This window comes from Simochromis diagramma, unplaced genomic scaffold, assembly GCF_900408965.1.
Source record: "Simochromis diagramma unplaced genomic scaffold, fSimDia1.1 OVJJ01000293.1, whole genome shotgun sequence".
NCBI lineage: Eukaryota > Metazoa > Chordata > Actinopteri > Cichliformes > Cichlidae > Simochromis > Simochromis diagramma.
The window spans coordinates 8809265-8834903 of NW_024386801.1; the positions used below are offsets into that span (position 1 = coordinate 8809265).

Below are 25639 nucleotides of genomic sequence, written 5' to 3' on the forward strand. Positions count from 1 at the left end.
AACGTAAAAGCACGATCGTGATCATGTGAAAGAAAAATTAATACTTGATCGGCGAATACTCGCACAAATGTGGCAAAATTACTTCAGCGCAAAGGCGTTTCATCAACGTGAAATATAATGATATATTTTATTTCCTATAGTGAAACGTTTTCTTTTCCAAGCTCCTTAGGTCACAACTTTTCCACGCTTGTGATTTATTTTGAAATCTGAAACAGGAAACACTCTTTAGTATTCTAGCTAGCTCGACGTTACACACCGCTGAGATTAAAGGGAGGAGTAAACACGTTCAGCGACACACACACACACACACACACACACACACCCTTTACCCTGGGATTTACCTGCAACAGGTATAGCAACAAATGCTTCCTGGATTTTGTTGCCTTTCGAGATTTTTCCTACGTTTTACACGTAACATGTATTCGTATGTTACAATTACACATTTGTAATAAAGTTAGACAACGTAAGAAGTGTCTTCAAATCTAAAAAGCAAAACAAAAAAATAGTTGCCAGACTTTGAGGGTGCGTGTGACTTTTCTGAATAACAAACACGCCTAAGAAACAATATTACCAATGCTTTAACAGCCACCATGACTAATCCAAAGTGCTATTCAGTGGATGTATGGGATCATTAAGGGATAATGGTTAAGACTATAAACAAATAAAAAGTAAAAGGGTTTTTTCCCTATTGAATTAAAATCGTTTATTTTTTTACATTTATTTATATCCAGTGTTGCCTCCATCTGTTCATAATCGTAGACATGATCAAAAATGCCAGTGGCTATATGGATTATATAACCACTCTGATACTGTATGTCTTTTATCAAGAGCAGCAAATAAAAGAACAAAGGGCTCATGGCATAGAGAACACAAAAGAAAGCAGACCCTCCCAGGTAAGCGCGATCCCCACACCTGTCTGCCTTTAAAATGCTCAGTCACTAAAAGGAGATCTTCTCAGAAGAAATGTCTGTAAAAAGTTAAACACTGTAAAGAAATTTTTTTTTAAATACTTTTGACTTCTGTGGAGAATAAGCAGTACTGGGTCATAACTACCCAAGAGGGAGAGAAAGCACATCTGTAAGCTGAGTGAGAGAGCTTGAGGATCAGATAAACACCTCTTCCTCCTCAAGACAAGGCCTCCTGACTGTCACAGGTGCAAGCTCAGTAGTTTTAATTTTCAAAATACACACAACACTGGTATTTTTGCACAGAGATTTTAATATTCCTCCCATAAAGATGAAGAGTAAACAGCTTAGTTAACCTTATGTTTCATTAAAGCACAATATGAAACAATAATAAAAAAAAAAAAAAATGCATTTACCGTCCCACCCCATCACATCTTTTTGCAGTAGCTTACTTTATGTGACAGACAGTGCAAACACCAAATTCAGTTAACTTGCAATGCAAATATTACAAATCAAACTTATTACAGATTAAATGGCTATCATCAACTCGTACAACCTTTAAACATTTAAAATCAGGTCAATTTAATTTTGCTTAACGTATAAACAAATTCCTCATCATAGAGCACAAGTCCAGCTGAGGAGTCGCCCTCCTCGTGTGACACTGTCAGCAGATTCTTTATTTTGCACACTTTGTGTCGATGGATACATCACAGGTTCTCAAGTTCCTCACGTGACCAACGAAAAGTGGGAGGAAATGCATGTACAAGTCAAAAATATCACACGCAGCTGAGTTGTATCCATTTGTTTATTAAATCCTTCTGTCAGGACAGAACAAGCAGTGACTTTTCCCCCCAACAAAGATGAGCTGTACATACAACCCACAGCCATGTTTTTAAAAAACCGGGCCTCTCATTTGGTTTTTCATCCCTTTCCTGCAGGCACTGCTGACTAAAATGAATAAAGGTTCATTTAATCCTCTCGTGTACAGTCTAAACCTGAATCTGACAAGCCAAATATGTACACTTTCATACAAGTACTTTTTTTACAGTAAATTAAGACTTAACTGCTTAATACTCGAGGGCGTCCAGGAGAAGCTAATTCAGGTAGTTTCTACTGTAGCTGCTTTAAAAATGCACATATTCCAGTTAAGTAAACTGTTGTATTTGTAGTTTTGAGAACAATACAGAATCACAAGCACAACACTAGGAAATAAAAAGTACAAAAAAATCATTTCCAAAGCAGAAGGTGAACAGTCCTGTACCCTAGGGGTTAAAAGTGAACTCAATTTTAAACTGAGAGAAAAGCTCCAAATCTGACAGCTATTTCACACCAACATCTTATTACTCCACCTATCCACAGTGCTGCTACATACATACTTTGGGACATAGGCACTAACATTGAAAACACAGTGGATCTATGCACACAGCCATCACAACTCTAGGAATTGATCAGTAGGCCCATGAGGAGGCTCGGATGGACAGCAAAAAACATAGGGTGGGTCATACAGAAGGTAGTGCAAGGTGGGGGATGGTCTAGCCCTTGACGGGTGAAGGTTCTGAAATTCAGCACTTAACATTTTGGATGCAATTCCCCCCCCACACTTCCCAAATTCTTTTGAAACCACATGCACAGTTCAGAGTTGAGGGGGAGGGGTTGAGGGGCGGGGGGCGGTAGGACTGTAGCATACAATTCATTTAAATCCACGTCCCACGGTGCCTGACGACACCTCACCCCACAGTCGGCTAGCTGCCACAGCAAAAAGCCCAACAAGAAGAAAGCCAGCGAGGACGTGCCCAAGGTCAGTGCTGTCGATGACATACTCATTCTCACACACAAACAATCACACCTTAAACACAAATGGCCAGAGTTACAAAAGTCTGAAGTACAGATGAACCGCAGGAGAGAATAGGAAAGGGGGGAAAAAAAAAAAAAAAAAAAAAGCTGCGTCTTCATCTACGCTTTTGCTTCACCCCCAGCTTCCTTTTCTCCGTTTTCAACCTCCATCGCATCTTCTCCGTTCTCCACGCTCTCACTCTTCCCCTTCTCTGCTTCTTTCTGTTCACGAGACACAAACCAGTTCAGCACACCTTCAACTTTTTGCCAAACCTAAAATCGTGCTTATCACACCCTCTTGTGGCTGTTTTAGTAAACAGATCCATCACCTTTGAATCCCTCTCTGCAAATTTCTGGAACATGTTGGCATAGATGCGTTTGTCCTTCTCGTGCTGCTCCTTTATACGTTTCTGACAAAGTAGCACCTGGAAGAACATAAAGCAGACGTCACCCTGCTGTATTTCCAGATATGTTATGGGTACAACAACAACTAAAAGACTGGATATGCAGAACAGTTGTTTTATGACCAGTGACCTAAAAAAACAGCGTTTTCAATCCCAGAAGCACAGTCATATTTGTTCACCCATCCTGGTTTGTTACTAAATGAATCCAGTATAAACTTTCGTTTACACCATGAAAATAAATTAAACATTCGCCTGTCTCATTTTGGATGGTAGTACAATAAAATTAGACACATTAACCAAACTGAATTGTAACTGCCATAACAGAGAGAGACAGTTTTTTTTTTTTTTTTAAATTAAATATCATCTTAGATTGATTACATTTCAACATTGAAAGCTGCTTGAATTACACATCAAAGGCACACTGTGTTATACCTGGTTCTTGGCAGCTTTGTTGGCAGGATACAGCTGAACCACTTTTTGGAAATCATCTCTCGCCTTCTCAAACTCGTTCATTCCAAACAGTGCCTCTCCCCTTCGGAATAACGCCTTTTCATTGGATGCATCCAACTCCATCGACTATAACATAATTAAATATAATTACATAAATATAATTAAATGTTTTCAGTATTTAAGCAAAAACCAAGACAAACCACTGATCACACACACGTGCTGCTTTAAGACAAAGAACAGTTACCAGATACCTTGTCACAGTGTTCCAGGGCTTTGTTTGGCTCCTGTAGTTTAAGGAAGCACATGGCCAAATTCAGGTGTGCAGCGAGCTGCAGTGCTTTCGCCTTCTTATCGTCCTCTTCTGACAAACCAGATTCATGTTCCAGCCATGACACAATCCTTTTGTACTGCACTGATGCATGCTTATATTTTCCCTCCTGAAGCATATAAACCATTGCATCACAAAACATCTTGAAATCCAAGACAGGATCACTTCTTAAATTTAAAACAAAAAACAAAACAAAGCAAACCTTAAAATACTGTGTTCCCTTCTCTTTGACAATGCTGCTCTGCTCCAGCTTTTCTGATGTGTTCATTTCCCATGATTCCTTAGCCTAAAATAGAAAGAACACATTTTCCTTTTTAGATGAAAATATTGTAAATGAGCATCTAAAGTGCTGCTGTCTTTGCCACACACTCCCACCTTACCTTCTCAAAGGCTGTTAGTTTAATCTTGTACTGCAATGTCGCTCCACCAGGAATGTTAAACTTTGCGTTTCCTGCATTCCCAAAACCATATCTAACAAATCAGACAAACATATCATTATCATTAGTCATGAGTAAAGGGCACAAAAATCACTGCTGGTGTGCAACTTAAAAACCATTTAAGTTAAGGTATTGGATACTGCAAAAAACCAGATAATTCTGCAGCCATTTTCCTGTTTAATCACATTGCAAAGCTTAACCGTTATAGTTGATTATATTAGTCATTACTCATGCTGTCACTTAGCTTAAAACCAAAGACTGCACAACTATCCAGTTAAAAATTCATGTAGCTAATTCCTGCAGGAATTAATGTTTATTTACTATTACAGCAGCATCTTTAAACTGTGGAAATATTCTGTAAAGTGATGCTTGAGAGCTGCAGAAAAAGCAGTTCAAGAGTCTAAAATTGGACTGACTTCATATGAACATAAAATGTCACCACTAGGAAATTAGTGGTAAGAATTTGCACATGTGAACATACTTAGGTTTAATTGTGAAGATCGCCTCCTCTCCCTGTTCCATAGCCATGATAGCCTTCTCGACTCCAGCTGGCAAACCGAAACTCTCGCCATCTCCAATTTCAAACTTTAATTCCCTCTCGTCAAATACACTGTCATCGCAGGTCCCTATCACGGTTACTGAAGAAGACAGAAAGAAAATGTTCAGGTTAGTTCATGTCCCACTCAGTCTTGATTTCTTGGCAGACTGCCACGTTACAAAGTCAGCCATTTCTAAAGTGTCAGTGAAGTTCTTTTCCATCATTTGGTCTCATTTTTAGGAACTTTAAGAATTCCGTGTAATGGTACTTGTATGATTACAGACTCAGTTTCTTAAAGAAACCAAAACTGTCTTACAGCCATCTTTGAGCATTTACAGTCACACTGATGAGCTGGAGACCCGAGTAGACATTCCTGTTATACTTGTGTGCATATTCGGTGGGCTGAAATGTAAATTCTCCCCGAACTCCCAAAAAGTTGATTTTGTTCATCTAGACGTAGCGGTTTCAGTTGGAGAAACATTTCGTCACTCATCCATGTGAGCTCTTCAGTCTCAGCTGACTGCAGGTTTAACCACGCTTATAAACAGTACCTTTGCACAATGATTGAAACTAGCCCACTGAGTGAACAATGGGCTCCTTGATCATTAATATGCAAATTGTCATGACCATTGCTCAAAGACCATTGATTAATGGCCATAAGTACCATTCATAGAGAGTTGTGGAATGGCTGCAACCACAGCATTGTAACACAGTTGGTCCAAAGGGGGGGGAACAAAACAAAAGTGAACGCCACTCAGGCTCGCAGACTTGGAAAGTATAATCGAGGTTTTAATCAAGCCCAATACATCACCTGGACCATTACTGAAATTGGATATCTGCAGGTTTACCTTTGAATAGCTCTATATTGTAGTGGTTTAGACAGTGACTTGGCAAGTAAAATGCTGCTCGTTTAACTCCAGCTGGAGTCACAAATCGCCTAGAAGTGTAAAACTCACAAATCAAACATGCAAAGCTACTTGCTCTAGCGACCCCTTGTGACAAGGGCGCAGGAGAAAGTAGTTTCTTCGTTATGTCTGCAAGTCCACTCTTGGTGACAAAACCAATCGGTTACTGAATTATTATTCAGTGGGTTTGTTAAAACATAATAAGGGACATATAAGACCATAACCAAAGGCAACGCTGTTTCTTTTAATGCCGTTTCATTTTCCCTGTGGTATCCCTTAGTTTGAAAAGATTATTATCCTCAATATGCTCTTACTTAAACACATTTAACCAGGGACTCTACTTTCCAAGGATGGAAATATAAAACATGAAATTAATTGTATCAAACACATTTCTGGATGCATTACCTTCAACAGCTGCTCCTTCATTAGGTTTAGAATATCCCTCTCCTTTAGTGATAATGCGTCGGATGATTCCTCCATCCTCTTCTTCAGTTATGTCTTCCCCTCTAAATTCAAACAGTTCCACCTATAAGCGTGTAGACATGTGACAAAAAATGTATATCTTTTCATTAAAAAAAACAACAAAAAACAACAACAACTTTTCCAATATAATTTCCAAAGTTCCCAATTTTTTCCTCAAAAGATTAGTTCTTTTGGGGACAGGGGATGGGGGAGCAGTCATTCAGGTTTGCATTTTTTTTCCTTTTCTTTTACTGTAGTCTTTAAACAAAAGGTTACAACAGTTATTCTAAATGTATGAAAAGGCAACAACTGGTTTTATACAAAACAATAAAAACAGAAGGCTGTATAACAATTTTTAACACCATCAGAAGCAACAACTATAAGCACAGTGGAGATTCAAATTGTGAAACTGCTTATCATGATTTGCTTTTTTGCAAGTCTGGCCACAGAGATACCACTTAAAGAGATAAGCATTATCAGAAAAATTATTTAAGTTATCCTAAATGCTAAATTTAAGCATTTTATGATCCACAGCTGAAATCCACTGAAAAGACAACTGAGACAGACTGACTGAAATATGCAATGTGTAACCTGAACTGTAAAGGTAATTTATAAACGTGGAAGGAAAAAGATTGTAAAGTATTTTGTACTCGCTGAATTGAAGCTACTTCTCAATTTCTATCCTATCATGGGAGCCCAGATATACAGTATCTCAAACGACACAGCTAAAAGTACTTAATGGACAATGAAAACTGGCATCCTTACCTCAAAAACAAGAGTGGCACTGGGTGGTATCTTGGGTGGGCTGCCTGCAGAGCCATAGGCATACTCTGGCTTACAGATGAGCTGGCACAACTCCCCAATTTTCATTGTGGCTACACCGATGTCCCAAGCCTTTATTACTTGTCCTATGGGGGGAAAAAGTAGATTAAATGGTAAATGGCCTGTATTTATATAGCACTTTACTAGTCCCTAAGGACCCCAAAGCGCTTTATACATCCAGTCATCCACCCATTCACGCACACATTCACACACTGGTGATGGCAAGCTACATTGTAGCCACAGCCACCCTGGGGCACACTGACAGAGGCGAGGCTGCCGAACACTGGCGCCACCGGGCCCTCTGACCACCACCAGTAGACAACGGATGAAGTGTCTCGCCCAAGGACACAACGACCGAGACTGTCCAAGCCGGGGCTCGAACCGGCAACCTTCCAATTACAAGGCAAACTCCCAACTCTTGAGCCACGATCTCCCCAGATTAAAACTCACACTTTAAGGCTTTTCTTGTCTCAAGCTGCCCCTCCCTTTTTTGGTTTTGTGGTTATGTGGGGTCATGTGGTTACGTGTTACCTTAAATGCATTCTGGTTCATTTCCTTTAGTAAAAGGTCATTTTTTAAAACGTAGAGAAAATCCTGCACTGGTTGTGCAGCTATAACAAATATGAAACTAACCTTTGCCCAACTCAAAGGAAAACTTCTCTCCTCTGTCTCTACTGGAGTCAAAATGAGTCCCGTCCAGAAGTGTGCCCACATAATGTACAAACACTTTGTCGCCGGACATAGGCAGTTCTGTGCCTGTACCTTCCCTTTTGATCACCTGGAGAAAAAGGTAAGACGAGAATTTATCAAAGAACATCAGAAAGCAATTTCTTGAACATGCTTGTGATCGCTGCCTTGCACGCGCACCACGCACTTCGCTTAGTGAACGACTAAATTGCAAACTTGTTTATTCTGAACCAAGGCCTATATATTTAAAGCCCTCAGTATGTGTTTCATTGTGGGATGAAATATAGGATGTGTCCATCAATAAAATGACAGTTGTTTCTTCAAGGCTCCAGATCCTTCTAGAAATGCAGACCGTTTCATTGACAGCTAGTCTTGTTTCTGACATTCTGGTACTGAGTTAGTTCTCATAACTGTGACGCTGCATACCATTATAAGGTGTTCCTAGCATTAAAGTTAGCTTTCGTTGTATTTTTTTTTTTTTTAAATCAGTGTATGCGACAGCATAGCTATCGATAGCTAACGTTAACCTAGCCGAACAGTAAACAAGCTGTCAGCTAACCACTCAGCTAGCTAGGTGTTGAGTACCAAATCAAGCACCATTTTTTACCTTTAAAACACCCCCATCTTTCTTTGGTGTGATGTCCTCTCCTTCCAGGGGGATTGTATGTTGTACTTCACTTGTTTGTTCCTCTGCAGTCATCGTCATGGAGCTGATCTGTCCCTTCTCTGCCTTGCACAACAATCCAAACTAACACTGGCTAATAGTGACGGTGGCTAAAGCCCCTACTACTCCTCAGATCAAGTGCTGCAAGCAACAACCTGATCAACGTTTACTAGCTGGCTTAACTTCCTCGAGAATACAGCACAACTTCCAACTAGCAACAGAGGTCCTTTGCTATAGTTCACCAGTCACGCTGCTATCGGCTTATAATACGAGGTTTACGCAATGTTGCCTTCAGTCCACGTTATCCTGCAATCTGGCATCTCACAGACGCTTAAAGAAGGGCAGAGAACTTTCCAGACAGTCTAGGAGGTACCGGGGGGGAGGGACCAGCGTAGGTGACGTTAAATATAGTTTAAAGGATCTACCTGGAAGGCGGCAGCAAATCCAACGAGCAATACTCATGCTTATTTTACGAATGTTTTAGGTCAGTACTCAAATTGCTAATATCAAGGCTATCTGACATTCTTTGTCATCAAACATAACAAACAAACAGTAAATGACAAAATCGTGGATAAATACACACAACCCCGTCCGCACAAACGTTACTGTACATTAAAACATGCACTCCTTCTCGTAGCTCGTTTCCTATTGGCCAGACTCTGTGACCACTTCTGTTTTTTGGCGCGGTTGTTGAATAGCCGGGAATTGACAAGTAAAAACAGATATTATTTTACATGATATACACGGTAAGAAACGGCAGTACTATTTTCTCAGATTTTGATTGACGTTCGATAAAAGATACGATTGTAAGGAGAAAGATTGCTAGCTAGCAGAACGCTTCACTTTAAAGATAGCTGAAAAGCTGTCGGTTTTAAATGTTAGCTGCTTGACGCAACGTAATGGTGAACAGGTAAGGTCTTTAGTTAATGAAGATTTAGTTATTGTAGTAAAATGAGCCCAGCCGAAAAAGGAATTTGTCGTCGGTTGAAAGGGTGCTTTAATCGGTTGTTTGTAGAGGCAAGTCAAAGGTCCATATCAGAAATGAAATGTTGAAACTAACCTTTGCTTTTGTGTTTCCTTCCAGGAAGGTTTAGGAGCATGGAAAATAGTAGGGCACAGTTTCCATTTCCCTACCAGCCCTATAACATCCAGGAGGAGTTCATGCAAGCCCTGTACAGCGCACTTGACAAAGGCAAAGTTGGCATCTTTGAAAGTCCCACTGGAACGGTGTGTACTAATGCATGGGGAAAAGCATATCTGTGCAGAAGCTGTTGGACTTCATTAATAAGTGTTTTTGTCTATTTATGTCAATCTAGGGCAAGTCACTGAGTCTGATATGTGGAGCACTGAGCTGGCTCACAGATTATGAGGAGAGAAAGAGGCAGGAGGCAGCTGCTCTGTTGCAGGAAGGAGAAGCAGCTCTTTCCACTAATGCTGCTCAGTCCTCTGCAGTCAGTTCCTCAGCAGAGCTGGACTGGATCACTGACTTTGTGCAAAAAAAAGCAGAACGTGATTTAGTGTCAAAGTTGAAGGTGAGGAAAACTTGGATGTGAAGTGTATGTGAAGTCTGAATTTTAACTTGCTCAACATTTTCTTATTGTTGATTGGTTTGGTGTCAGGAGGAAGAATTGAAGAGGAAGAAGAGAGAAGAACGGTTAGAAATGATCCGAAACAATGTCCAGCTAAAGTATGCGGTTAAGCGAAAGGTGAGCCATCATGTACATGAGCATTTAATGGAACTTTACTTGGATATTAAAATTATTCCAAGTCATTTAATACAAGTGAATGAAATGGTTTCGTCTGGTCATAGAGCTATGAAGAGGATGAGGCATTCAAGCTGCTTCAGCTCAGTAAAGAGGAGCAGGTCGAGGCAACAGGAGATCAAGAAGACGAGGAGCTAATCATTGCAGAATATGAGAGCGATGATGAATCAAACATTAAGAGCAGGTGAGGAAGACTGATTGTTATAGTTTCATATTTTCTAATTAGTTTGAATTCATCTTGAGTTTTTGGTTACAGTTCAGTTTAGTCTTTGTTAGTTTCCAGAGTGGATTTGCTTGTTCGTTGGCGCGACTGCTGCAAAGCAGCAGTCCTAGTACATGTTATTGTCATTGGCTATTTTTCTTCTTCTTTACCTGCTAACTAGTCTCGCACCATGTGTCATAGACAGAGTGTTCATATGCCAAAACGAGCAGCTCAGTTATGCATTGCGTGCTTCTATTTAGATTTTCAAAATTTCGTTTCTGAAATATTAAACTTTTCTCTGATAATACAGTCCCATTGATTTTGAATGGAGCACCAGTCCTCTCTCAGTATGCTAAAGGTTGCTAGTTCAAATACAACGTGGTGCAATTTTCAATTTTTTTTTTTTGTGTATCATACATCAGTTATTGTTAGTTTGAGTTTAGCTTTAGTTATATATTAATAAACTAAGTGAGGACATGAATTAATGGGTAAAATTAATAAATAATCCAAATGAGAGTCTGAAATTGACAAAGGATTTCTTTGCTTGCATCCTCAGATTCTTTGGAGCTGAAAAAGATGAGGATGATGAACTGGTTGAAGAACATGTTACTAAGGTATGAAATTTCACATTGTAGCTGTAAGAGTTAAATGGGTTGGATGGATGGATATATTTATAACAAGAACATTATTATAATTATGAGCATCGGACATTCTCCTGATGTGGAACTGTGTTCATATGCATATCTGTAGATTTACTACTGCAGCCGCACTCATTCCCAGTTGGCCCAGTTTGTCCACGAGGTACAAAAGAGCCCCTTTAGCAAGGACATCAGTGTGGTCACACTGGGTTCACGGCAGGTATGTACCCAGCAGTGACTGGAAAAAAATAAAAATCTTTTCTACTGTAGAGGAAAAAAAAATGTTTATACAGTCATTGGTACACACACACACACACAGAAACGCACAAATGTCATAATTGGTTGAGTACATAAACATCTTATCTTATTAAAGTAACACAAACAATATATGAACATGAGCTGATAAATTTTTGCATGGATCTCTTCATCCTGTTCACTTATTCATTCAATGTTCACTTATTCATTCAATAGATGTGATTATACTTTTTTCTTGAAGTTGCTTTTGACTGTTTCTCCATGGTGCCTCTTTTGTCAGCTCGAGTACTTGAGAGATTTCTGGCATCCATCCATCCATCCATCCATTCGCTTCCGCTTATCCTTTTCAGGGTCGCGGGGGGCGCTGGAGCCTATCCCAGCTGTCATAGGGCGAGAGGCAGGGTACACCCTGGACAGGTCGCCAGTCTGTCGCAGGGCCAACAGGGCCAATTTCCTTTAATATCTCAAAGTAACTGACTGGTATAATTTGTCTCTATTATTTTTATTTTTTTTGTCAGTAAAAGTACAGATTGTTCATAAAGCACGCCACCAAGTCTTTCTGTTTGTTTACCTACTGGCAGTTTTTCCTTCATAGGCGGATTTTTACTGCTCCCACCCAAAGAGGTTTTAAGCATAGCTAAAAGAATCTCCCCAACGTGCTTTGTTAACTAGGTTTTATTATACAGGTGTAATAACTATATTTCGTTTATCAAATGGTCAGAAATAACAAATAAGTTAACAAAGGTTCATTGCCTTTGACGTATGCAGACTCTTATGTGTGTAATCAGCCCGTTAGAGGCTTTTTCAAATGTAGGAAAAAACCTGATCTTGATTTTCAGAGGATAATAAAGCCAAGAAGACATTTGCAGAACAGGATATGATGGGGAACAGTTATGAAACAGTCTAATTCTGAAAGAGTCCTTTTAGATTCTGACAGAACTATCAAGTAGCACCTAACAACACCCAGCGCTGGGAAGATTGGCCTGTTAAATCCTCTACATGATAGAAAAAATGGAGAAACAAATGCAAGATAAATGGTGTTATGTTCTTTTCTATAGCACATTGAACAATCTAGTTTGTGTCTATGTAGAAGGAGGGTATTTCCTTTATGAAATACACAGTATTCAAAGACGCTGTACTTGAGACTTTACTTGGGATTGCACACAAACTATTACATTTATTCAATCAATAAAACTGTGACTCTTGACACTGACATCTGACATTGTCCTGTTATAAAATTCTGCAGAATCTGTGCATCAATGAAGAAGTGCGGCGGCTGGGCAGCATCCAGCGCATAAATGACCGCTGCATGGAGATGCAGAAAAACAAGCACGGTGAGAGGCATTTTGTGGAAGAATTGCTCTTCTTCCAGAAATTATTTTAACCTCAGGCTTTATTGATTTTTCTCGAGAAAGCCTCTTTCATCTCTCCTTCCATTTTGTAGAGAAGCATCATCACGAAGAGGGTGTAAAACGTAAGCGAGGCCCAGCAAAGAGCGTGTGTCCCTATAATAAGGCTTCAGCACTGCAGCAGATGCGAGATGTAGTTCTGGGGGCTGTTCATGACATAGAGCAGCTTTTGAAGCTGGGCAGAGAAACACACTCGTGTCCTTATTACTCTACACGTCTCGCTATTCCCCCTGCACAGGTAACTGAGTCGCCAGTCGATTTGTCAACAAGAGCTACTTGGTTACTGTATTTCTCCCACAAGATCTGGTTTTCATTTAATGTCTTTGTGGTTTGTTTATGTTGGTGTAGCTGGTTGTGTTACCTTATCAAATGGTGCTTCATGAAGCTACAAGACGAGCAGCAGGTGTCCAGCTAAAGGGACAGGTACAATTATATATGTCTGGTATTCTTCTTCCTCTCTTAAAAATATAGAAAAATAAGTGTTTAAAATATCTTGGCAGTATTAAGAAATATATTTTTTTCTCTTTTCAATTGTAATATCTGAAAATAATGGATACAAATATGACCAAATGACTGAGTGATAAAGGAATATTAAAAAAAAAGGTTTGGGGTATCTTTTACAGGTGTTGATCATAGATGAAGCTCATAACCTTAGTGACACTCTCTCCTGTATACACAGTGCAGAGCTCAGTGGAGCACAGGTGAACACATTATTCTATAACATGCACAAAATACAGATTTCTGAGACGATTCTTCCTTGTGATGTTCTAATGTTTCAATTTTCTGCAGCTTTGTCGTGCTCACTCCCAGCTCAGCCAGTATGCTGACCGCTATAAGTGAGTCTCAGAAAATTCGCTTATTCGGAAATTGATCGCAGTCTCTCCTTCTTTGTATTGATATTTTTGTTTCTTAAATGCCAGGAGCAGATTGAAGGCAAAGAACCTGATGTACATTAAGCAGATCCTGTTTGTGATTGAGGGACTTGTTCGGGTGCTGGGAGGTGAGTGTCTGCAACAAGCTTAGTGAGGGTAATAGCTGGACAGTAAAATCAAATTTTGCAATGCACCTCATTTTGATATTTGTTCCTATTTGCTCCTATTTGTTCTTCCAGGTAAGGTGGGGCAGAGTCCACAGAGCCAGACTACACAACCAGGTCAGTCAATGATAAACACATAAAGTTATGGTCTAAAGTTTGCATGCGCTCATCATGGTCATGAATATCAAGGTAATGTGAGGCTTTTAATGATTTCTTTGAGCTTTCCTTTTTCCAAGATGGAGTGATTGTATAGCATGCATCTTTAGTGTCTTTAAAAAATGAATTAGTTGTGCAAGTTTGAATTTATTTTGGAATTTCTCTAAGGAACACAGGGCCAAAAATTATACATGCATACTCAAATGTGTACATACTGTATAATCACTTAAAACTTTTAATAAGTAGTGGTGAAGGTTCTACGGTTTCTTTTAATTTAACAAAGCTAAAGTCTATAAACCTCTTGTTACTGATTATCATTGATTTACTGCCAGCAGGTCTGTGTCTGTATATTAACAGGAAACCAACCATTTTAAATGAACTGTACCAATTCTGCCAAGAGTCGTCAAATATTCAACCAGAGTTATACCAGCAGCTTGTTGATTGCTACCAAATCAACTGGTGAAGATGCAACTTGCTAAGGAACATTTAACATTTAACTGAAGGTCTTGCACAGTATCTTAGCTGTTCCTAGAACTGCGCTCTTCTGGACCGCTGTTACCTTCACCTTCCACATTTTCTCCAGCTCTTCTCTGAGCCCTTGGTATTTCTTAAGCTTCTCATGATCCTTCTTTCTGATGTTGCTGTCACTGGGAGCCGCTACATCTATCACTATGGACATCTTCTTCTGTTTGTCTACCACCACTATGTCCGGTTGTTAGTCACCACCATTTTGTCCGTCTGTATTTGGAAGTCCCACAGGATCTTAGCTCGGTCGTTCTCTACCACCCTACCTCGGGACTTCCAGGCCGTATTCGGCACAGGTGTTTCTGTACACTATGCCACCCACTTGGTTATGGCGTTCCATGTATGCCCTGCTTGTTAGCGTCTTACACCCTGCACCTGGGGTCTTGCCTGGTGTGAGATATATATCCCAAATAAATTCAAACTTGTGCACCCAAAGATGTATGCTGTATAATCATTCCATCCTCAAACGAGTGAATGACTTCTAATAAATTATTAAAAGCCCTAAATTACCATGACATTTACATATGATGAGTGTAAACTTCTGACCACAAACTGTAAACACGCAGTCATACATATCAAGGCACAAATCTGTTTTTTTGTTCTTCTAGGAACAGAGATGCTCACCATCAATAACTTTCTCTTCAAGGCTCAGATTGACAATATAAATTTGTTTAAGGTAGTTGGTAATTCTATTAGGAATCACAATCATTTTAATTGCACACCTCATTGAAACTACAAGCTCTCATTGTCATTCTTGCTGTAGTTACAAAGATACTTTGAGAAGAGCATGATCAGCAGGAAGGTAAGTGTGATTTATCTCATACATACAAAGACGGTAAACGTCTGAGAGTTCACTTATGTAAAATTACATTTATACCACCCTGGTTTTCTCTCTGCAGCTGGGGGGTTTTGTGGAGAAGTACGCAGGCTCAGGTGTGACTCTGCACACACACTGCAACAACAAGGAGAACCGACGCACAGAAGGCTTAAACCGCTACCTTCAGACCCTACAGAGCAACCAGAACCCTGGAACAGGTCGGCTGTGTATTTTGTTACCCACAAAAATAATATTTAAATAATTTTCAGGACAAAATAATATTTCTGAGAATTGCATCATTATTGGAGGCATAGTGTATATACTGAAAGAACGCCTCACTGTACATAGTTTTTTTTTTTTTAAATCAGTCACAAAAGTACTTTTGAAGATCTAAGATGTTCTGAAAGTTTTTTACACTTGGCTTTTTGCACGATGTTGTGTCAGAAAAGTGTAAAAAGAGACAATACAAGCAAATGCAATTAATCTCACATGATTTTTACCATATTTAGCTACTACCTAATTTCCATTTGTAGCCCCTCAGCAGGAGAACAGAACTGTGAAATTGAAAAAAAATTAATGTAATAATATTCAATGTAGTAGATACACAATGGATGATATATTCAAGCATAGATATAAATCACAAAGACACAAATAGTCCCTGCTTCAGGGGTTATACTACCCATCACAATATCATATAAAGATTAGAGTTTTATAGAAATAATTATTCTGATTGTTTAACACTAATTTTTATCATCACATCTTCAGACTTTTGAGGAGCTTGTTCAATTCCTTGATGCTGTTAAATGAAAGGCAGATTGTGTAAAAGCTCTTTTTAGGTATTCTATACTAAGTTTTACAAATTATTTCAACAGTTCAGTACGAGAATCAATTTCTAAAACAAACTGCTGGCGGTGAAAGGCGGAGCACACTCCGGATTTGTCTCCAGTCTGAAATGAATCGAGTATATTACAATCAGAATTTTGTTGTGGTTTCTTAATTATAATGTTTATGGCTCATTTATAAAGTCCATCTATCCATCCATCCATCCATCTTCTTCCGCTTACCGGGGGCAGCAGCCCAAGCAAAGAGGCCCAGACCTCCCTCTCCCCAGCCACCTCCTCCGGCTTGTCCGGGGGAACACCAAGGCGTTCCCAGGCCAGCCGAGAGATATAATCTCTCCAGCGTGTCCTGGTTCTGCCCCGGGGCCTCCTCATTTATAAAGTCACCTGATTACTTTAAGGTGGTCAGACTCACTTGAGATGAAGAAGAGCTAAAGTAGATGATAGCAGAAAGTTTCACAGTATTCAGATGCACACTCAGCTTTTGCAGTGAATCAGTTTCTAAAGCACAGAAATAATTACTGTTTTAATTCAGTGCATTAAAAATTTATATGGATTTGTAAAACTGCACTTGAGTTGCACGGGTAGACATTTTTAAATGAAAAAATAAAAAAATTTGTCTCTGATTCCAACATGCAAACAAACTGGAATCCAGCCCAACATAAAACATCAGGTCGAACAGTATTTCTCTGCTTTTAGTGAGTTTTACCAGCCAATATACCCGACTGGTATTGTTTTTAACCTTATGACTCTGAGTATATGTTATAGGGGAGCAAAAACTGCCACAAAGAGGCCTTTGAGTAGCTTGGCAGGCATGTCTCTCTGTCTGTGGACAGATTTTGTCAGTGCAATAATGTCATAACTGTGCGGGATGAAGTCATAATATGTGATAATACCTTATGGTTAGGTTATTGTTTTTTTGTTTGTTTGTTTTTGGGGGGGGTTTCAGCGTTCTTAGAAATTTATTTTGTATTCTTGTTTTGTGTGCAGTTCCTTCAGCTGACCAGCAGGAGTCCGTAGAGACAGAAAAAGTCCTGTCTGCATCTCCAATGATGCAAGTGGAGGGTTTCTTCATGGCTCTCACTAACAGCAACACTGACGGCAGAGTGGTGGTGCACAAACAAGGTGCCATTTTAAACACACAGCACAAAATAAAGAACAGTTATGACATCAACGCATTACAGTGTAAAGTACACCCTTTGCTTATTTTACAGGGTCTTTGTCGGAGAGCAGCGTCAAGTTCCTTCTGTTGAATCCGGCAGTCCACTTTGCCCAGGTGCTGAAGGAGTGCAGAGCAGTCATCATTGCAGGAGGAACTATGCAGCCTGTGAGTTGTGTTAAATCCTCTAAAAATAAACTGAGCTCTTGCTGCGTATCTTTTATCTTTCCACTCTAAAGGATGTTATATGTAGGTTTCAGACTTCAAACAAGAGCTTCTGTTTTCTGCTGGGGTGGGAGAGGAGCGCATCACTGAGTTTTCCTGTGGTGAGTGGCCCATTTTATAACACAACAGTACTTTGTGGAGCTCCCCCTTTTGTGTTTTTATTATGCACTCTCGCTAAGTGACGAGATTATCAAGATTTCTGTTTGTGGGAAATTTTGATAAAGGGAATAATTAGACTGCTTGACAAAAATGATGACAGACATTTAGATGGAGTTCTAATTTTCCAGTGAGGTTACCCAGACTGTTATAGGAATAAGTTCCTGAAGTCAGGTGATGTCACACGAAGGTGGTTGTGAGCACAATACGTTAACCCAGGCTTTCCCAATCTACCTATGAGCATGTTTACAAGAAGGTGGTGTCAGCTTATAGCCAATCACAGCAGAGAGACTAATTTTACAAAAGAACATAAAACTATACTATGTGGAAAATACAAAGAGGTTTCACATATAATAGAGTCTGAAAGGGACACAGCTGCTGCAGACAAATCAGTGGTGTCACTGTCTATAACAGGAAAAGTGGAATGTGAATCTGCTTACATATTAAGCACTTTGTTCAGCAACCTGGAAAAGATCTATTATATTAATAAAGTTTAAGTAGAAATAGTAGGGGTGCAACGATACTCGTATCGATATTGAACCGTTCGATACAGTGCTTTCGGTTCAGTACGCATATGTATCGAACAATACAAAATTTGTAATTTATTTTATCAACTTTCCTTCTGACGATGCTGTCTGTGTTGAGCGCTCAGTGAATCTGCGTTCGACTACTCCGCCTAGGCTGCACTGTCTAGCGCAGATCCACTGAGCGTTCAACACAGACAGCATTGTCAGAAGGAAGAGTGCAGGGCAAGCTAGCGAGACAGAAGTTAAGCTCTCCTTACAACATGGCAAATTGAACCTCCCCCACCCTCATTCAGATCTGGCGTTTGGAATTATTTTGGTTTTCTTGTGTATGACCCTGAAGGTAAGGTCATGGACTAAAGTAAAACAGTATGTTGGATGTGCCACGCAATGCTCAATTACATGGGTGGGAACTAGTGTGTTAGCACAGTTAGCTCATTAACGTGTTGGCCGTCTAGCCCCACGCAGGGGTAGCTCGTTAACGGAGATTTGCCGTGTTGTGGCGTTAACGTCATTTCAACGAGATGAACGCTGACAGCACTAGTGGGAACACAACGAATATGACTGCACATTTACGCCAACATCATCCTAGTGCAAAGACAAGTGGAAGCAGACAAAAACAACAAGCATGCATGCTACAAACTTTACCCGAGTCATTTAGACAGCCGTTAGCACATGATTCTCCTTATGGGGACCTGATATGTTTAATATTGTGGCGAGCTCAGACAAGGAGGAGACGGAGGTATCGTTTGGTCTTGCTTCCCGTGAGCTAGCCAGGGAGCACAGCCGTTTATTGACATCTGCAGAAGAACACTGCTGCTAGCTAACTGCTCAGCGGCAACCGCACAACAACAACAACACACAAGGCGCCCTCTGACCCCGGAAGGACACACCGTCGCAGCGAGGTCACCCGTCACTATGGCAACATAAACAAAACATAACTGTACAAACAGAACCCCGAACAGCCCTGACCCGCTACATAGCCCCCACCTAAGGGGTCAGTCGTCCCCGACGACCCCATTACCCCACACAAAGTCCTGCAAATGTCCAGGTGCCTTCTTTTGGCGCACCGGCCGGGGCCACTCGGGTCAGAACATGGGGTGCCACCATCATCCCACTTCTGACACCAACGTGGCAAGCTGAGACAACGAGGAGACGGAGGTGTCATTTGGTCTTGCTTCCCGTGAGCTAGCCAGGGAGCACAGCCGTTTATTGACATCTGCAGAAGAACACTGCCGCTAGCTAACTGCTCAGCGCGGCAACCGCACAGCAGCAACAACAACAACAACACACAAGGCGCCCTCTGACCCCGGAAGGACACACCGTCGCAGCGAGAGGGCGTCACCCGTCACTATGGCAACATAAACAAAACATAACTGTACAAACAGAACCCCGAACAGCCCTGACCCGCTACAATATGCTGCTGAGAATATAGCCCAGAAGAAGCGTATAGTATAGCTTTTATTTTGGAAAGAGCCATTTCTCTGTAATAAACTCTCTTTTCCAAAGATGAGTGATTCCTCAATCAGATACAGGTGTTACCGCGCCAGATCCACGGCCCCGAACCGTAGTAAGGAAACCTCTGGCAGTTACTTGAAGGTTCCGTAACTGACTCGTAGCCGGCAACAGCTTACTATACAGGTCAACTCCGCTAGCAAAAAGATCAAAGGAGGCGTAGGAAACTGCTTCACCGAACTTTATTTCTTCTCTAAGGCACGAACACCGCGTACAGTGGGCTGAAACAGTTTACTCACAGCGAGCATCACCGACACAACTCTGGCTGTCGAGGGAGTTATTATATTCCTTTTATTTATTTTCTTTTCGTCTCTTCTGTAGCTAACCGTTACTTTTTCCCCTTCTCCGCTCTCTCTCTTCACACACACACCAGGCAGTCCCGCTACACACATCCCGAATACATTTCCCATCAGGCTTCATCCTTAAAGGGCCATGCCTGTAACACAGGGCTTGCAAAATCGCTAGCCCAACGTCCCGGGGCTAGCGATTTTTCCAGTCGTACTACCAAAATCTATCTCTGCCCTGCCCGTCGGGCTATTGTAGGAAGAAAAAATATATGTCAATGCTTTTGCATTCTTTCGGAAATGTAGCTGGGTAATTATGTCATTGGCATCGGTGAGCCACTGTCAATATGTGACATATTGAAATCGCGTTTGAATTTGCGCTTGTGTTTTGCTTTCACTTTGCAAATGTCCAGGTGCCTTCTTTTGGCGCACCAGCCGGTCACGACCAGCGGGGGAAAAGTCACTCGGGTCAGAACGTGGGGTGCCACCATCATCCCACTTCTGACACCAATGAGCGAGCTCAGACAACGAGGAGACGGAGGTGTCGTTTGGTCTTGCTTCCCGTGAGCTAGCCAGGGAGCACAGCCGTTTATTGACATCTGCAGAAGAACACTGCCGCTAGCTAACTGCTCAGCGCGGCAACCGCACAGCAACAACAACAACAACACACAAGGCGCCCTCTGACCCCGGAAGGACACACCGTCGCAGCGAGAGGGCGTCACCCGTCACTATGGCAACATAAACAAAACATAACTGTACAAACAGAACCCCGAACAGCCCTGACCCGCTACAATATGCTGCTGAGAATATAGCCCAGAAGAAGCGTATAGTATAGCTTTTATTTTGGAAAGAGCCATTTCTCTGTAATAAACTCTCTTTTCCAAAGATGAGTGATTCCTCAATCAGATACAGGGCTTGCAAAATCGCTAGAGAGCGACAGCACTGATTGGTGAGTGATGATAATTTGTGCACCAATTCCTCCGACATCGTCTTATCAATCGTTAGCTTACTATGCAAACATGACAAGTGAAATCTCCCGCAGCAAGCTTAAACATATGAGAGGTTGATCACGCAGAGAATCGCTGACCGTTGTGTGTGTGTGTGTGTGTGTGTGTGTGTGTGTGTGTGTGTGTGTGTGTGTGTGTGTGTGTGTGTGTGTGTGTGTGTGTGTGTATAAAAGCAGCAGGGTATATATTTTAGTTCTGCTGAGCCAAATAAGACAGGTCAGGGTGAAGAAGTGACAGCCAAAGAAAAGCTTACCACAAAACGGAAAAGTTATGACAAATCAGACTATAAGGCAAAAAGAAAGTGCAGCTTTATGGTTTCATGGACAAAAGAATTTCTGTGGCTGCAATATGACGAGCTATATAACCAGGGCTGCACATAAGTGGTCCGCAGGTGCGCATTCGCTGTCAAAAAAAAAAAAAAAAAAAAACCGCGCACAAGATATGAAGTTGCAATGCGTGTTTGCACACATAAGATTTTCTGGAGGAGGACAGACATTTGTTTAAAACTCTTAAAGATGTCGAAGAAGCTCCTTTAAGCAATTACTTTGGTGTTCCTCTACCTCCAAAGAAATGTCAGAAGGAGTCCGAACCACAAAAGAAGCACGTATTCTCGGAAAAGTGGTTGCAGGAGGTGAGCTGGCTTCAAACAAATGATGAACGCACAGAGATGTGGTGCAGAATGTGCCGTGAAAATCCCACTCTAGCGGACAAAAACGGTGCTTTTTATATGGACGCAAACGCGCGTTGCAACTTCTTATCTGGTGCGCGTCTTTTATTTTGACAGCGAATGCGCACATGCGGACCACTTATGTGCACCCGTGTAAATAACATAATGTTCTGCCGGGTGTGTTGTTGGTTTTCTCTCGATTTCTGAGTGGACAAGCGCCTTTGTTACTGGGACCAGTCATTTTAAGAAAGGCCCCCATTAGAAGCCATGAGAAATGCAAGAAATGCATTATTGCTCAGTCTGCAATATCTTTCCCAGAACAAACACCAATTGCAAATAACATACTAAAAATAAACCTGAAAAATCTGTTTAGAACAGCGTACTATGTTGCAAAGAGTGAACTACCACTGGCAAAATTTAGCAGTCTTTGCAAACTTCAAAAAGCAAATGGCCTCGATCTTGGTTCCACTTGTCTCTTACCCGTGACTTCAGCGGAAATTTCAAATTCAGGATCTGACACAGACTGATTCATGTCCTACACAGTTCTTACAAGTTCATAGAAATTTCTGTTCAATTAGAACCAAGTATTTGAGTTGATGATTGTAATTTTTATACAATGTTGTAATTTGTTTTTCAACAATTTTTTTGATTAATGTTTTGTTTCCTTTACAATATTATACTTTAATGTATAATATTGTAAAGGAACAACAGAAACAAACATCAATCAAAAAATTGCTCTCTTTTTTATTCGGGCTACTTACATTTATTTTGGGCTACCAAAAACTGAAGAGTCCCTGCCCGAAGGGCTACCAGGGATTTTGAAATTTTGAGAGCCCTGAGATATATTTATTTTTTTAAATTACTTTTGTTTCAGTAACATTAAATTTAAAAACTGTACTTTTGAGTTAAAATATATATTTATAATTTTAATAAATGACAAATTAAAAAGGCATGTACATTTTTTTTTTTTTTGTATCGAAAAAATATCAAACCGTGACACCAAAGTATCAAACCGAACCGTGAATTTTGTGTATCGTTGCACCCCTAAGAAATAGGTGCCCTGTTTTAGGCTCATATATTAATGCTTAATAAAATGAAATAATTTAAATTGTTTGTAGCCAACAAGCAAAAAAAGTTGTGTCTAAGAATATATATTTATTATTCATCATCATTATTTATGTCCATTAGGAAATAAACTAAATGTTTAGATTCTTCGAATCTAAACTATTCCCTCAGACTTGTCTGAGGGAATAGTGACTTTTTCTAGAGAAATAGCTGATCAGCATGCAGTGATTTATTTATTTATTATAATTTTTGATCTCTTACCTCAAACATGGTCTGCTCTGGAGCTGGTTAGATCTGCTGCACAAGTTACCATGGAGATGTCCCGCAGTACGTGGCAAACTGCCTTCATGATACTGAAAACTCAGGATTTACTCCGAAGTTACCTGGACAAGCACAAATCCTGCTTATCCCATCACGATAGTTATGTTATTTACTTATATTGTATTGTTACATTATTATTGTTCAGTTACAGACTTAGGGTAAGATCTACAGAAATAGCCTTTGTAATTTTTGAAGACTCCCAAAAATTGATGTGTTTAGATGGATGATTGTTTATAGGCAAAGCAGAGGAGGAAATACAAGACATCTCATGAACTAAACCATAAATTAATCCACTGTACACAAACTTTAGCCCAACCTATAACAAGTTAAGTTTTGTGCTCTGTGACTCATTTTGTGACATTTGAACATGATCTTAATTCACAACACATGCAAGCCTTAGTGGTAGTGGTTGTGCATAGGTTGACTGAAGTGTATTAGTGCACGAAAATAACATAAGAATATTAGTTTGCATTAATGCATTTAACATGATAAATAACAGAAATTTTGCCCTCTAGGTCACGTAATTCCTCCGGAGAACATCCTTCCCCTCGTGTTGTGCAGTGGCCCATCTGGTCAGGAGCTCGAGTTCACTTTCCAAAACAGAGACACGCCTCGAATGGTAACTCACACATGCAGAATACTGAATGAAGTTTGCGTTGTTATTCATTGGTTACAGTGGTGTCATTTGACTGATGCACATTTGTTTGCAGATGGATGAGACCGGGCGCATTCTCTCCAACATTTGCAACGTGGTTCCCGGGGGCGTGGTGTGCTTCTTCCCTTCTTACGACTACTCGAAGAGGATCATTTCTCACTGGGAGGCCAGCGGTACACTTACTCGATTGGCTAATAAGAAGAAGGTACATTAGCTTTATATATTACTGGAAACTACTTAGTAAATACTCAAGTCACTAAAAAGAGTCAAAAGACATCTTGTCCTATAGTCTCTTAATTATCTAATCACACCACCTCAGATCTTTCAGGAGCCAAAGAAGGCCAACCAGGTAGAGCAGGTGCTGAATGAGTTTTCCCGTTGTATCCAGGTAAAACTGCACTCTTGACACAACCGATCTCATAACTAAACTGATGATCATTAGGATTGTGTTTTACCACTGCCAAGCAATGATTGTCTTTTTTACTTTAGAGGTGTTCTGCGGACTGCAGTGGACTCACAGGAGCATTGTTGTTCTCTGTGGTTGGGGGAAAGATGAGTGAGGGAATCAATTTCTCCGATGATTTGGGCAGGTAATTGAAGGGCGCCGAACAAGCAGTTGTACACCGTTTTAAAGCAGGGAAAGTCAAAGTCATTTTACATCATGGGCCACATTCAGCCCATTTTGATCTCAAGTGGGCTGGACCATTGAAACTGGCCTTTCAGTCAGTGAAAAGAACTACACTTTTAGCTGAGATGTGTTAATATAAGAAAAAGACACAGAATTCTTTCCATTACCCAGACTGTGCTGTAATTATAAAACATGAAGTTTCTGTTCTCAGAAAAAATTTCCTATTTATTTTATTTTATTTTATTTATAAAAAAAGACATTTCTAGCTGATAGTGGGAAAAAAAACAAGAACTTTTATGTCATTTAATTGTTTGTCTATTACTTAATTACTTCAATGTAGTTTGAATGGCCATGGGGGGATGTCTTTATCAGCAAGAGAAGCAGGAAAATGTATTAAAATACAGTTAAAAATATAAAATGTATTCTCTCCTTCACATTTTCTAAAACCGTGCAGTGAGCCAGATTGGAGTTTGGCCACTGGGTCTTAAATTTGAAACCCCTGGTTTAAAGTATATCACACTAATCAGTGTGGGTTTGTGCTTTTGATAACAGGTGTGTAGTGATGGTGGGAATGCCCTATCCAAACATCAAATCCCCAGAGCTGCAAGAAAAGATGTCATATCTGGACAAACACCTGGTGAGAGTCTTTACCAGCAGCTTCTACTGTGACTTCATTGTAAATAGAAGATTAGAGGGAAGGCGACATGCAGCTTAGTATCAAATCTCTTCTTTTTTTCTATTTCAGCCTCACAGTCAGGGGAGGAGTCCAGGACAAGCTCTAATAGAAAACCTCTGCATGAAGGCTGTCAATCAGTCTATAGGTACAGATAACAAAGTCATATTAATACATATCAATATCAAAATACAGTTTTATTAACTTGTGCGTGATATCCTCTGTTCAAAGGAAGAGCTATTCGTCATCGGGGCGACTATTCCTCCGTTGTGCTGTGTGACAGGCGTTACTCCCGGCCTGCTACGCTCTCTAAACTTCCCACGTGGATTAAAGATCGCAGTACCACACACACGACGTTTGGCCCTGCTTTTGCTGCCTTACGAAAGGTGAGAAACATTATTGTTAAAAACGTCCCCTTCATGATTGACATTTTAAATTTTCATATTTTGTCTGTATGTTCTTCTTTCCTAGTTCTTCCTGGAAAAGAAGCAGAAACAAGCATAGTTCCTCTCCCAAAGGACCCAACTAACATCTCCCTAATATTCACGGAGACTTGTGTTAGGATGATAAGAGAATGATGTGCAACTGCAAGAGGGGGGGAAAAAAAGAGACACAAAGTTCAATATCACACCACAGGCTTTTGAACATCTTGCACCCTTGTGAGTGCTGCTGGTTAAAAAAAAAA

The 25639-nt window shown here is 40.4% G+C and overlaps 2 protein-coding genes across 5 annotated transcripts; one reads left to right on the forward strand and one right to left on the reverse strand.

Annotated features, from left to right (window-relative positions):
- Window positions 1-1207: 1207 nt before the first annotated feature.
- On the reverse strand, window positions 1208-8789 carry fkbp4 (FKBP prolyl isomerase 4). Its single transcript, XM_040025636.1, has 11 exons — window positions 8379-8789; window positions 7718-7862; window positions 7028-7170; window positions 6206-6326; window positions 4839-4995; window positions 4301-4391; window positions 4123-4206; window positions 3844-4029; window positions 3575-3718; window positions 3068-3163; window positions 1208-2960 (listed from the first exon to the last, which is right to left on the reverse strand). Exons 1-11 carry the CDS (start codon window positions 8475-8477, stop codon window positions 2859-2861), a joined length of 1368 nt encoding a protein of 455 aa, XP_039881570.1. The 5' UTR covers window positions 8478-8789; the 3' UTR covers window positions 1208-2858.
- ddx11 (DEAD/H (Asp-Glu-Ala-Asp/His) box helicase 11) lies at window positions 4909-25552 on the forward strand. 4 transcript variants are annotated; one of them, XM_040025629.1, is made up of 28 exons: window positions 4909-5023; window positions 9520-9662; window positions 9752-9967; window positions 10055-10141; window positions 10246-10382; window positions 10957-11014; window positions 11151-11258; window positions 12540-12627; window positions 12738-12940; window positions 13051-13125; window positions 13326-13403; window positions 13492-13538; window positions 13623-13702; window positions 13814-13855; window positions 15028-15095; window positions 15183-15221; window positions 15319-15454; window positions 17066-17200; window positions 17290-17402; window positions 17488-17560; window positions 23514-23617; window positions 23709-23858; window positions 23973-24041; window positions 24143-24243; window positions 24834-24918; window positions 25027-25102; window positions 25186-25340; window positions 25426-25552. In XM_040025629.1, the coding sequence occupies exons 2-28, from the start codon at window positions 9534-9536 to the stop codon at window positions 25456-25458; spliced, it is 2685 nt and encodes an 894-aa protein (XP_039881563.1). In that variant the 5' UTR covers window positions 4909-5023; window positions 9520-9533; the 3' UTR covers window positions 25459-25552. The 4 variants fall into 4 exon arrangements, with proteins under 4 accessions (XP_039881563.1, XP_039881561.1, XP_039881565.1 ...); XM_040025627.1 differs by lacking the exon at window positions 4909-5023 and adding an exon at window positions 9061-9181; XM_040025631.1 differs by lacking the exon at window positions 4909-5023 and adding an exon at window positions 9107-9181 and having other exon boundaries at window positions 9524-9662.
- Window positions 25553-25639: the final 87 nt, after the last annotated feature.

Coding starts and splice junctions, on each gene's coding strand:
- fkbp4 (XM_040025636.1), bottom strand. CDS start 8,477: ATGACGATGACTGCAGAGGAACAAACAAGTGAAGTACAACATACAATC. Junction 7,863..8,378: donor AAGATGGGGGTGTTTTAAAG/GTAAAAAATGGT, acceptor CTTTTTCTCCAG/GTGATCAAAAGGGAAGGTAC. Junction 6,327..7,027: donor GTGCCACTCTTGTTTTTGAG/GTAAGGATGCCA, acceptor ACACGCTTATAG/GTGGAACTGTTTGAATTTAG.
- ddx11 (XM_040025629.1), top strand. CDS start 9,534: ATGGAAAATAGTAGGGCACAGTTTCCATTTCCCTACCAGCCCTATAAC. Junction 10,383..10,956: donor GAATCAAACATTAAGAGCAG/GTGAGGAAGACT, acceptor TTGCATCCTCAG/ATTCTTTGGAGCTGAAAAAG. Junction 24,042..24,142: donor AGTTTTCCCGTTGTATCCAG/GTAAAACTGCAC, acceptor TTTTTACTTTAG/AGGTGTTCTGCGGACTGCAG.